Genomic DNA, 13,414 nt, shown 5'->3' on the forward strand with positions numbered 1-13,414 from the left:
CAGACCATGGAAGGCTTTGTCAACACTACCAGTGAAAGGGATGAAAGAATGAGAATACTAGCCAACTCTTGCACTAGGAAGTTGAACAGCATACTGTTTGGGTGATTATCAGATTCATGAATATTACAGCAGTGCACAAAGTTTCACAACACATCAGTTCATTAATATGTTTGATGATAACCACAAAATATGCCATTATTTAACTTTTGTGTAGAATCATCAGAGTTTCACACAGAAAGGCACCCAGGTAAAATAAACTTGGAGGCATGTGATTTAGCAGCACATGGCCTTGGTGTTCATCTCCATCTCATTGGCCCTTCAGCCTTTTGTGGGTAAGAACCCATCATCAAATATTTGACTATAAGCCCTCAATTTTGCAGGCTTATAAGATGAAAAGGTTGTCCAGAAAATCTAGAAATCTGAACTGTCCAAATGAATATTCAATTAAACATATATATATTCTTAAAGTGTGGTCTGCGGACCCCCAGGGGTCCGTGGAATGTTCCAAGGGGTCCGCAGGATAATTTTTAATATCGATTTCAGTCAAATTTTCGGCCAAAACGTCATAAATTCCTATTTTTGTAGCACCAAATCCTGATGGCTTTTTACAGTGGCTAAGTCACATTGGGATGGAAGTAATTTAAGTAATGCCGCCTTCCTCCCTTGGGGTGAAATCCTCAACGAAATTCCGAAAAAGACACACACAAAAAAACAACTTTATAGAAGGCAGTGGTGTTTATGATTTGGCAACATTGTACTGACTGATGCCCGGCCGCCCGCCACATATCAGTTGACGTTAGGCTGCTGTGAGGAACACACGGCAGTTGCTTGTGCTCCTCTTTGTAGGTAAGAAAATCATCTGGATGCTTATGACAACATACTGATTTTTTATATGCCATTTGTTAAACGTTATTACCTACCTTTTTGAGAATAGAATTTCGAATACTAGACCTCGTGTATTTAACTAAAAAATTATTTTGAAGATAAGCCAGTAATAAATAATTCAGTTGTAATTTCAGTATATTATGACCTGCAAACACTTTCAAACTCAAGAGGAAAATTATAATAATAAAGGGTCCGCTACATGAGTAATTTTAATAAAAGGGGTCCGCTGCACAAAAAAGTTTAAGAAACACTGGTCTAGTACCAACAGTAAACATTTTCAGGCTTTTAAATCTCGTAAAGCTTTTTGTTACAGAAAAGGAGGAAGCTCAAAGGCAAAAATAAACAAATCAAAAAAGCCCACAATGGCACTGCTCCCACAACAGTTTTGAGCTGAAGAGTACAGAAGCCAGAGTCATTTTTACAGGCGTCTTGATACTCCCCTCTTGGAAGAATTCGTCTCCGTAGGCAGGAGGAAATACAGATGAAGGAAGGCTGTTCCAGAGTTTACTAGCGAAAGGGATGAAAGAATGAAGATGATGCTGGTAAACTCTTGCATAAGGAATTTGGATAGCATAGGGATGAACAAGAGTAGAAAGTTGTGTGCAGAGGGGCTGTAGGAGGGGGGAGGCATGCAGTTAGCAAGTTCAGAGGAGCAGTCCATGTGAAAATATTGATAGAAGACAAAAAGAGGCAACATTGTGGTGGAATTTAATAGATGGAAGACTCATTAAGAGGAGGGGAGTTGATGAGACAAAGAGCCTTTAACTTTGTCCAAAAGGTCTGTGTGTGGAGCCCCCCACACGAGATATGTACTCCATACGAGGGCAGGCAAGGCCATGTATATGGACAACATCTGGGAGGAAGAAAAGAACTGGTGGAGACAATACAAAACACCTAATCTCAAGGAAGCTAATCTAACAAGGGAGGAGAGATTCTGAGTTGAGGGGGTCAGCTGAGTGTTGTTGAAGAATAGGGGATAGGTGTTTCGAAGATTGTGTCGAGTTGATAGGTGGAGAAATTGGGTTTTTGAAGCATTGAAGGACACCAGGTTCCTCCTACCCCAATCAGAAATGATACCAAGGTCTGAGGTTGAGCATTTTCCAGCATCCAGCCTTGATTCCTGTTGGGAAGTAATTTGCAGCCAACACTTTCATTCATTCTTTTAACACTTGTGTTTAAAAGCTGCTGCTGGTCACAGAAGTAACTTGAAGTGATACCAACAATGGATGAATGTTGAGTCAAAGAACACTGCCCCAACTCCCACAATCAGACACAACAAACAAAGCTGCTGCTGTGTGCACCAACTAGTGGACATCCAGAAAACTACTTCTACTACTTGCCTAGGGACTAATAGCAATGGCTGAAATTCATTTTCTTATCTAAGCCTATCACAGCTCTGAGAGGGATCAACTTTACAAGAGTCAGATTTCTACACAAGTGTGTTTGGTAATGTTCAGCACTGGACTCAACACTCTCAGCACACACAGCTCTCCCAACCAGACAAAAGGCAAAGAATACATGCAATCTGCTGCCTGTTCTGTGGGTGGCGCGTCTTGACTTTCTCAAGGCTGCGGCGGTGAGCAATCTCCCGCTGGCGAGTGTCAAAGCCGCGCTTGAGTTCGTCCCGGGCAGTCCTGCAGACACCCCCGTACATGGCCACCTCCCCAACCACCCTCGCCTCCAGCCGCTCCACCTTGACGTCCCTGATGGGGCGGGGAAGACAGCTCACATGAACACCAAACATCACCACCACCACCACATCTACTACTTCTACTACAACAACTACGTACGATAATGTGGTAGAATATTAACATTTCTCAAACCAAATCTGATTATGTTTTCAGCAACCTCAGCAGCTTGTTACAGGAATTTTTTTCTAATTTGTTTTGCCTGTAACTTGCTTCCTGAACAATGAAAAAAGTAAAACTTTTACTGCTTCAATTGCTACTACTACTAAAGTTTGCGCGGATAATCTTTGCATCAGAATCCATGCATCAAGGTTTGCCGTGCACTTTTATATTTGCCTCCCATACCACTATAAAAATCCAAGAGGCATGAATCGTGTCTGGCAGCAATACACACATTCTTTCCCACTCCTTGGTGTGAGGGAAGAAGAGTCTCCCTTCCTTCCCTCTCTCCAGTAGCACCTGACAGTTTGCATGGCCTTGAACATTTTGAAATATGAATTTTTTCTGAACCTACGTGATTGAATTGGGAGACGGAGACATCAGACACCTTGCCTGCCAACAGTCAGTCAACAGTGTCCTTACTTATTCAATTAGGAGATCAAGACCCAGCTGAAGTGAATGAACTATACAGCAGACCATCTACTCCGTGTGTTTCTTTGCAAGGATTTGCTTACAATGTGAGACCTAAATTTAGGACACATTTTCCATATAACAGTTACCCTCCATATAGCACAAATCAAATTAGGGTCAAAATAAAAGAAAACACTCCGAGCGGCAGTAAGGCCAGTCAGCCACACACAAAAAACAAGAAACAAGCAATGAAAATGTAGAATAAACATAATAACATGAGGAAGGCCTTTGACGTGTGTGTGTGTCTGGCAAGAGAATGGGCCCCCCCTGAGCCCTCCCTGGCACAGTGCAAGAGGAATGTGGCTGCTCATTAGCTGATTACATTTTTCAGTCATGTAAACACACACAAGGAATAGTTAAAATATTTTGAAATTTAATGATAGTTTAAATTTGTGTGTGCCAAAAACAAAGTTGAGAATAACTTGATAACTTATTCACCTGACACTAACTTACTTGACAGCCATGCATGGTGTGCCTCATACTTTGTTTGTTTACACCTTAACAAACATGCCTGTATTATGTCTGTATTACAATGGGTTTGCATGTACAATGTGTATTTGTGTGATTATCATGTTACAAATGTGTCTGTCTACAATTTGAATGTGGCAATGAATATTTGGGCTGGGTGTGCTGACAGACAGGAATGGTGCCGGAGGAAGCAAGGAGTGGGGGCGCCTCATGACTCTGTGAGGCAGGGAAGGGGAGTTACTGGGAAAAGCGTCCCAGGAGCTTGAGTCTGTGTGCTTGCTTCTGTGCCCTTGTTACGTGCCTGTGTGCCATATACATGTAATTAAGTGACTTAGCAAACCCAAACCCAGCTGGTGTGTAGCATTCAGTGGTGGGCACAGCTAACCGAAAAGTTAGCTTCACTAAGCGGTAATCCACTAACTAAAAAGTTAGCTTTGTTTATGCTAAAGCGCTGAACTTATAAAGAAATTAGTGGAAGCTAATGCTAACCACTAACTTTCCTTATATGTATATGGATTTAGGTAGTTAGCGGATTAGCAGAACCATGCCCACCATAGGTAGCTAGCTATATATATAGATATATATATATATATATATATATATATATATATATATATATATATATATATATATCTCTCTCTCTCTCTCTCTTTTCTCTCTCTTTTCTCTCTCTTCTAATGAGATTACTGAGTCCAACATCAATGTCATTGATGTAAAGTATAAACAGCACCGAGCCCTGAGGGGCACCGCTAGTGACAGGCGCTCACTCTGAGTTAAACCCATCTATCACCACTCTTTGCTGCCTGTTGTTCAATTGGTTGACAATGGACTCGGTAACCTCATTAGAAAATTTGCTGACGACACAAAGATTAGTAATTCGGTCCTCAGTGACGAAGATAAAGCCTCCAAGAAGATTTGCATAAAATTTCAGCTTGGTCTGGTAGATGGGAGATGCCCTTTAATGTAGATACATGTCAGGTTCTCCAAATTGGTACAAAAAATAAGAGGTTTGATTTTGATATGGGTGGCGTTAAACTAAGAAGCGTTCAGTGTGCCAAGGACCTGGGTGTCAAAATCATGTCAAACTTCAAACTCTCACAGCAATGCATTGACACAGAGAACAGAGTGAACAGAATGCTGGGCTTCATTAAAAGAAACTTCTCATTCAAGAATAAAGATGTGATACTTCCACTGTACAATAGCTTAGGCAGACCCCATTTAGAACATGCAGTACAGTTTTGTCTCCCCACCACGTAAAGGACATTGCTAAATTAGGTGTGCAACGTAGGGCAACAAAGATGATTTCCTCCTTGCACAACAAACTCTGCTCTCATCCCTTAACCCCTGAAGGATGCAAAATAATCTGAGGGCTGACCCAGGAGAACACAAAATATAGCCGTTTTTCAAGTACATTTTTCGTAAAAGCATTTGTGATATTTATAATACTACAATTGAAAATCATAGTGAAACAATTATTTGTTTATGCTCACAGTTGTGGGACACTTAAGCCATCACTGACTATACACAATGACCACACCTATAATTTTTCAATGGTATAATACACCAAAGGTGGACAATAACACTAACAGGGCAGGTCAGATGATCATATGTGTGAGTCACAGCAATCGTAAACTGAAAAATTAGTAGTAATATAATGGGTGAATCCCACATGTGAAATATCATAAATTGATACATCATAAACTGAGGGAGACCTGTGTGATGGAAGAATACACATAAAACCAAGCGAATCCAAGAGACAACAGTGTGATGAACAGCCAGCCAGGTGAACACACCGTGGACTGGGTGACTCAGGAGTGTCACCGTGCTGCACAAATGGATAGTGTAATGTATATATTATCATGTACATATGAATGTATGAATGTATGTGTCAAAACACAAGCTCAGTGTCACCATAGGATGTTAGTGGACACGTAGGTGCTTATGGTCGTGAGAACAGAAGCTGGGTTGCCGCTAAATCAGCAAGGATCAGAACCAGAACGTTGTAAGTTCCGGCAAGTCACACCCTTCCAGCAAACCAGCAACGCAAATAAAACAAGCAAGCAGCGTCAAGAGGGCAGACAAGAAGACGGGTAGCAGGCACGAGCTCCGCCGTTCCGCGCTGGGTGTGGTTTGCTTTTCATTTCATGCGATGGCTCACATAAACTTTGTAACTATTGTGTAAAATTGTCAATACCATTTTTATACTAAAAACCACACACCTTTTAATGTCAAGTGAGAGAGAGAGAACTAAGTTAAGTGAACTTAAAGTGAACTTAAAGTGAACTAAAAGGCCTCCGCTCGGCTCATACAAATCTATCATCACTTTAATTAAAAGGCTATTTTGTTATCAACACTAACTGCAATCAACTTGTGAAGCAGGCTACAGTAACACCAGCCCTGTAACAAGTAAGGTAACAGTTCGCGCCTTAAACAAATGCTTAACAAACAATCAGTAACACACGAGCCACCTTAAAAGTACACCAATAAATGGTAACAATAGTTCAGTGCACCAATTTTGTCTGTTTTTTAAGTATTTTTCAATTTTTTACCCTAATTTTCGTAATTTACGAAGCATTGGATGCCTGATTATAGGACTTTACTCAATTATTATCGTAACAGTAGAACCGCATTTATCCAACATTAAAAAAACAGCACCCTCAAAACAACAGCACGAATCTGGGGCCCACATTTACATTTTTCTTGAGGGGCCTCATGGACAGCCCCAGCCCATTAGTGGCACAGGCTAAATTTATTTATAGTGGCTGCTGTGATGTATGACTCTTGCTTGGCCCATGCTGCCCCCCCGTGCTCCTCTTGACTGAAGTCACTGAAGTTAGGGTTGATTGAAGATCCGGACAGCATGTGGGTGATCTTCTGCCACTCAGCGTTGACTTGAAACATCAGCGTGTATCAGTGGGGACTCGAACCTAGTCCACGCTAGGTCCTCGGGCTTGCCACGCCTGCACACTAACCACTCGGCCCCCACCCCCCCAGAATCCACTTCATCTTAGGCCAGGTATACACATGCAAACAGAACATCTTAACATAACTCCATCATGTAACAAAAACGCCAGTGTGGATGGGACCTCGTAACAACACTGCGTAACACCCACGCACACATACATGTGACGCATTGCGGTTCACTCCCGTCTCCCGCCAATTGTCATTTTTTGTGCATTGCATCAATGGATGTTACAGGGTGAAGTTACGCAGTGTGAGGACGGGACGTGTGTTAGACGCATATCAGCTGGCTGCACCGAGTCTGCTCAACTTGCTGACAGCTCAGTAGTCAGTAAATCTAGTGATCCACTGCATGAGAACTATTCGTATGAACTGTGCCTTACCGCCATTCCCGACAGGAGTGATAGTGTCCTTCAGTTTATAAGCTGTTACGAGGAGAGGACCTTATTATGGGATGCAAAACACTCAAACCATTTTAAAAAATGCTTCGCAATTTTGCGTGGATAGAAATAGCTCAGAAAACAGGGGAGACAGTACAGCCTCCAAGCACGGACTGACCCCCATTCAGCGAGGTGGGACGCATGAAAATTCGCGACGCGATAAGGTTCTGTTGTGGACTCAATATTTCCCCACCTTGGTATGCGTATCTTTGTCGCATGACTGTACCCGACCTTAAGTTTCACTTAAAGATGAACACTTCAGCAACTGAATATGTAGCAACAGTACTTTATAAATGTTAAATGATGATCTAGTCAAGAAATATGGGCACTGTAAGGTAGTGTTTATATTTATAAAGGTTACGTTTATCATCGGCACAAGTGTTTTCTTGTTTGTAAATAAGAGCAAGTGTTCCTCACCACGCCACAGACCAGTGTGTTGTGCTGCCGTATCTAGACCTGCCCCTCACCGTTATTACTGGATCACTGGGCCTGTTATTTGGTAGGATAGCATGTATTTACTTTATTACCAATTCTATAGGAGTTCTGTTCTATTGGGGAGGTGGTGGAGGAGTGGTTAGCGTGCTGGTCCCACGTTTCACCCGCGTCCTGGATGATGTGGGTTCCAATCCACCGCTACCAGCCAAGAATAGATGGAGCCACTGTAAACACTTGCCTGCGCCATGACGGGCTTGGGCCGATCATCAGGCCCAACCAAGAAAGCCTGCCGGCACTACATGCCTGGATGTAAAATAAAAATAAAAAGTTTTGGCAAATCTATAGGAGTAAGTCTCAAAACAATGGCAAAACAGTTTATCCGGCACAAGATTCCCCCAGTTCGTGCCGGATAAACAAGGTTCTACTATATGATTATTATTATTATTATTATTATTATTATTATTATTATTATTATTATTATTATTATTATTATCATTTTAATGTTAGTAATACTACTATTAATAATAATAATTATAATAATACTAATAATAATATAATAGTAACAAAAACAACAATGATTATAATGATAATGAAAAGAAGGGAAAAAGAGAAAAATAATAACCCCCCCAGCAAGCTGCGCCCCCCGAGCCAGCGCTCCATCACCTGTAGTCCTGGACAGCAGCGAGTGTGTCGGCCGTCTCACAGAGCGCCGCCCGGAGGCTTTTATTGAGGCTCTCCTCCTCGCCATAGTCCTGCAGCGCCCGGGACACCTCATCTCCCTTGTCCCGCAGCCTGTGGGGAGGAAGGGCTCATTTTACACTGGCTGGAGCCCTTTACTGCTTCCCTAACCTTCCCCTCTCTCTGTCACACCCTCAGACATCTCAAACACTTCATCACCTCCCCTGTCCTCATTCAGGCTCCCCCTCACTCCCTTAATGCTGCCCTAACCTTCCCCTCTCTCTCTTACACGCTCACACACCCTCAGACATCTCAAACACTTCATCACCTCCCCTGTCTTCATTCAGGCTCCCCCTCACTCCTTTAATGCTGCCCTAACCTTCCCCTCTCTCCTTACACACTCACACACCCTCAGACATCTCAAACACTTCATCACCTCCCCTGTCCTCATTCAGGCTCCCCCTCACTCCCTTGCTGCTCCCCTAACCTTCCTCTCACCCTCTCATCCTCTCAACACATGCTTATACTCTCTTATACTCCCTTACACTCCCTTATACTAACTTACACTTTCTTATACTATAGACATTTCGAAATTGGGACTTTTTGTCGGCGTGTCTATATATGGACGTTTGCTCTCATTTGCCCACACTAGATTGTAGCATGGTCTATATATAGACGATTCCTTGCTACTAACAAAATTAACAAAATAAATCATTATTTGGCATCTCAAACCCCCTGACACTTACCGACACTGCCTCTCAAGGACAGTCACCGCTTGTGCTATGCACATCAGCTAACACTGGGAATTTTTGCATTTTTTTCTATTTTCTTTTATTATTAGTCTGTCATGTCAAGGAGAAAGAGACCTCTTAAGACAGAAGAAATGACTTCTTTGGTAGCTGGGGATATAGATGCTGATTTTTTGGATGGTTTTGATGATTCTGACTCATCTGCTGTCAGTGATTACACTGACAGTGTAATCACTGACACAGAATCTAAACCTTCATATATATATCAATATACATATAACCAATCAAACTTAAATAACATCTATATAGAGATTCAAATGTTTGTTCAGTTTTCTGGCAGAGTCTATATATAGACGTCAATCTGGAATGCCCACTTGCGGGGAATCTACATATAGATGTATGGATGAAAGTCGACAGCGTCTATACAGAGACGATTTTTTTTTTGGTAGTACAGACATTTGCCCTGCCGCCGGGAAGGGGTTAACCTTCCTCTCATACTCATACTCTCAACACACCCTTATACTTTCTTATACTCTCAAGCATCTCAAGCACTTCATATCCTCCCCTGTCCTCTGTCACTTCCCCCTTCACTCCCTTACTGCTTCTTTAACCTTCCTCTCACTCTCTCATACTCTCAACACACTCTTATACTGTCTTAACTCTCTCATACTCTCAACACACTCTTATACTGTCTCAACTCTCTCATACTCTCAACACACTCTTATACTGTCTTAACTCTCTCATACTCTCAACACACCCTTATACTGTCTTAACTCTCTCATACTCTCAACACACTCTTATACTGTCTTAACTCTCTCATACTCTCAACACACTCTTATACTGTCTTAACTCTCTCATACTCTCAACACACTCTTATACTGTCTTAACTCTCTCATACTCTCAACACACACTTATACTGTCTTAACTCTCTCATACTCTCAACACACTCTTATACTGTCTTAACTCTCTCATACTCTCAACACACTCTTATACTGTCTTAACTCTCTCATACTCTCAACACTCTTATACTGTCTTAACTCTCTCATACTCTCAACACACTCTTATACTGTCTTAACTCTCTCATACTCTCAACACACTCTTATACTGTCTTAACTCTCTCATACTCTCAACACACTCTTATACTGTCTCAACTCTCTCATACTCTCAACACTCTTATACTGTCTTAACTCTCTCATACTCTCAACACACTCTTATACTGTCTTAACTCTCTCATACTCTCAACACACTCTTATACTGTCTTAACTCTCTCATACTCTCAACACTCTTATACTGTCTTAACTCTCATACTCTCTCCACACTCTTATACTGTCTTAACTCTCTCATACTCTCAACACTCTTATACTGTCTTAACTCTCTCATACTCTCAACACACTCTTATACTGTCTCAACTCTCTCATACTCTCAACACACTCTTATACTGTCTTAACTCTCTCATACTCTCAACACACTCTTATACTGTCTTAACTCTCTCATACTCTCAACACACTCTTATACTGTCTTAACTCTCTCATACTCTCAACACACTCTTATACTGTCTTAACTCTCTCATACTCTCAACACACTCTTATACTGTCTTAACTCTCTCATACTCTCAACACACTCTTATACTGTCTTAACTCTCTCATACTCTCAACACTCTTATACTGTCTTAACTCTCTCATACTCTCAACACACTCTTATACTGTCTCAACTCTCTCATACTCTCAACACACTCTTATACTGTCTTAACTCTCTCATACTCTCACTCTCAACACACTCTTATACTGTCTTAACTCTCTCATACTCTCAACACACTCTTATACTGTCTTAACTCTCTCATACTCTCAACACACTCTTATACTGTCTTAACTCTCTCATACTCTCAACACACTCTTATACTGTCTTAACTCTCTCATACTCTCAACACACTCTTATACTGTCTTAACTCTCTCATACTCTCAACACACTCTTATACTGTCTTAACTCTCTCATACTCTCAACACACTCTTATACTGTCTTAACTCTCTCATACTCTCAACACACTCTTATACTGTCTTAACTCTCTCATACTCTCAACACACTCTTATACTGTCTTAACTCTCTCATACTCTCACTCTCAACACACTCTTATATTGTCTTAACTCTCTCATACCGTACTCTCAACACACTCTTATACTGTCTTAACTCTCTCATACTCTCAACACACTCTTATACTGTCTTAACTCTCTCATACTCTCAACACACTCTTATACTGTCTTAACTCTCTCATACTCTCAACACACTCTTATACTGTCTTAACTCTCTCATACTCTCAACACACTCTTATACTGTCTTAACTCTCTCATACTCTCAACACACTCTTATACTGTCTTAACTCTCTCATACTCTCAACACACTCTTATACTGTCTTAACTCTCTCATACTCTCAACACACTCTTATACTGTCTTAACTCTCTCATACTCTCAACACACTCTTATACTGTCTTAACTCTCTCATACTCTCAACACACTCTTATACTGTCTTAACTCTCTCATACTCTCAACACACTCTTATACTGGCTTAACTCTCTCATACTCTCAACACACTCTTATACTGTCTTAACTCTCTCATACTCTCAACACACTCTTATACTGTCTTAACTCTCTCATACTCTCAACACACTCTTATACTGTCTTAACTCTCTCATACTCTCAACACACTCTTATACTGTCTTAACTCTCTCATACTCTCAACACACTCTTATACTGTCTTAACTCTCTCATACTCTCAACACACTCTTATACTGTCTTAACTATCTCATACTCTCAACACACTCTTATACTGTCTTAACTCTCTCATACTCTCAACACACTCTTATGCTGTCTTAACTATCTCATACTCTCAACACACTCTTATACTGTCTTAACTCTCTCATACTCTCAACACACTCTTATGCTGTCTTAACTCTCTCATACTCTCAACACACTCTTATACTGTCTTAACTCTCTCATACTCTCACTCTCAACACACTCTTATACTGTCTTAACTCTCTCATACTCTCAACACACCCTTATACTGTCTTAACTCTCTCATACTCTCAACACCCTCTTATAGTGTCTTAACTATCTCATACTCTCAACACACTCTTATACTGTCTTAACTCTCTCATACTCTCAACACACTCTTATACTGTCTTAACTCTCTCATACTCTCAACACACTCTTATACTGTCTTAACTCTCTCATACTCTCAACACACTCTTATACTGTCTTAACTCTCAACACACTCTTATACTGTCTTAACTCTCTCATACTCTCAACACACTCTTATACTGTCTTAACTCTCTCATACTCTCAACACACTCTTATACTGTCTTAACTCTCTCATACTCTCAACACACTCTTATACTGTCTTAACTCTCTCATACTCTCAACACACCCTTATACTGTCTTAACTCTCTCTCATACTCTCAACACACCCTTATACTGTCTTAACTCTCTCATACTCTCAACACACTCTTATACTGTCTTAACTCTCTCATACTCTCAACACACCCTTATACTGTCTTAACTCTCTCATACTCTCAACACACTCTTATACTGTCTTAACTCTCTCATACTCTCAACACACTCTTATACTGTCTTAACTCTCTCATACTCTCAACACACCCTTATACTGTCTTAACTCTCTCATACTCTCAACACACTCTTATACTGTCTTAACTGTCTCACACCCTCAGACATTTCAAGCACTTCATCACCTCCTCTGTCCTCATTCAGGTTCCCCCTTCACTCCCTTTACTGCTCCCCTAACCTTCCTCTCATACTCATACTCTAAAGCCCATACCACAAGCTCTCCCTTCCATTTGAGGTGGATGAAGGATTTTTTAGAAAACAGAGAAATGGGGACGGTGATCAGGGATGTGAGGTTCTTGGGAGGAAAATGACCAGTGGAGTCCCACAGGGGTCAGTGCTGGCTCTGGTCATGTTTGCAGTTTATATCAATGACATGATGGAGGGAGTGAACAGTTATATGAGTTTGTTTGGTGATGATGCCAAGTTACTGAGGAGGATTGGAAGTGAAAAGGACTGTCAAGCACTGCAACAGGACTATTCTCTCTCCTTTTTCCTCTTTTCCCCTTCCTTGTTTACTCTTTCTTCCCTTTCTCCTTTCCCATCTACTCCCCATCCTCTTCGCTATGTCTTCTCCTGCTCCTGCCTCCCCTCTTTCCCTCATTCCTATCTTTTCCTCCTTCTGCTTCCTCCTCCCCTTCAGCACCACCCCATAAGCCTCATCACAGCCAACATCACTCATTCAGCCCTACTCACTTTGCCTCCTTCCTCGTGTAGGCGCCCAGAGCACTGCAGATGTGTCCAAAGTGCTTCTCCACACCCGCCACTCTCTCCTGCATGAACTTCATCTGCCCGGTGCTGCAGAAGGAAGGCACACGTGACATTGAATAGGATGTGGCATTCAGTCTTTTTTCTTTTTTTTTGCAGT

General features: G+C 41.4%; 1 protein-coding gene across 4 annotated transcripts in view; it reads right to left on the minus strand.

Annotated features, from left to right (window-relative positions):
- Window positions 1-13,414, minus strand: part of LOC127008527 (CBY1-interacting BAR domain-containing protein 1-like) — a 48,414-nt gene that overhangs the window by 27,951 nt on the left and 7,049 nt on the right. For all 4 annotated transcript variants that reach the window (XM_050880693.1, XM_050880694.1, XM_050880691.1 and 1 more), the window contains 3 exons: window positions 13,243-13,344; window positions 8,171-8,299; window positions 2,408-2,588 (listed from right to left, as the gene is read on the minus strand). In XM_050880693.1, the coding sequence (XP_050736650.1) occupies window positions 2,408-2,588; window positions 8,171-8,299; window positions 13,243-13,344 (412 nt within the window). The remainder of the gene's footprint in view (window positions 1-2,407; window positions 2,589-8,170; window positions 8,300-13,242; window positions 13,345-13,414) is intronic.

Source organism: Eriocheir sinensis, chromosome 38, assembly GCF_024679095.1.
Source record: "Eriocheir sinensis breed Jianghai 21 chromosome 38, ASM2467909v1, whole genome shotgun sequence".
NCBI lineage: Eukaryota > Metazoa > Arthropoda > Malacostraca > Decapoda > Varunidae > Eriocheir > Eriocheir sinensis.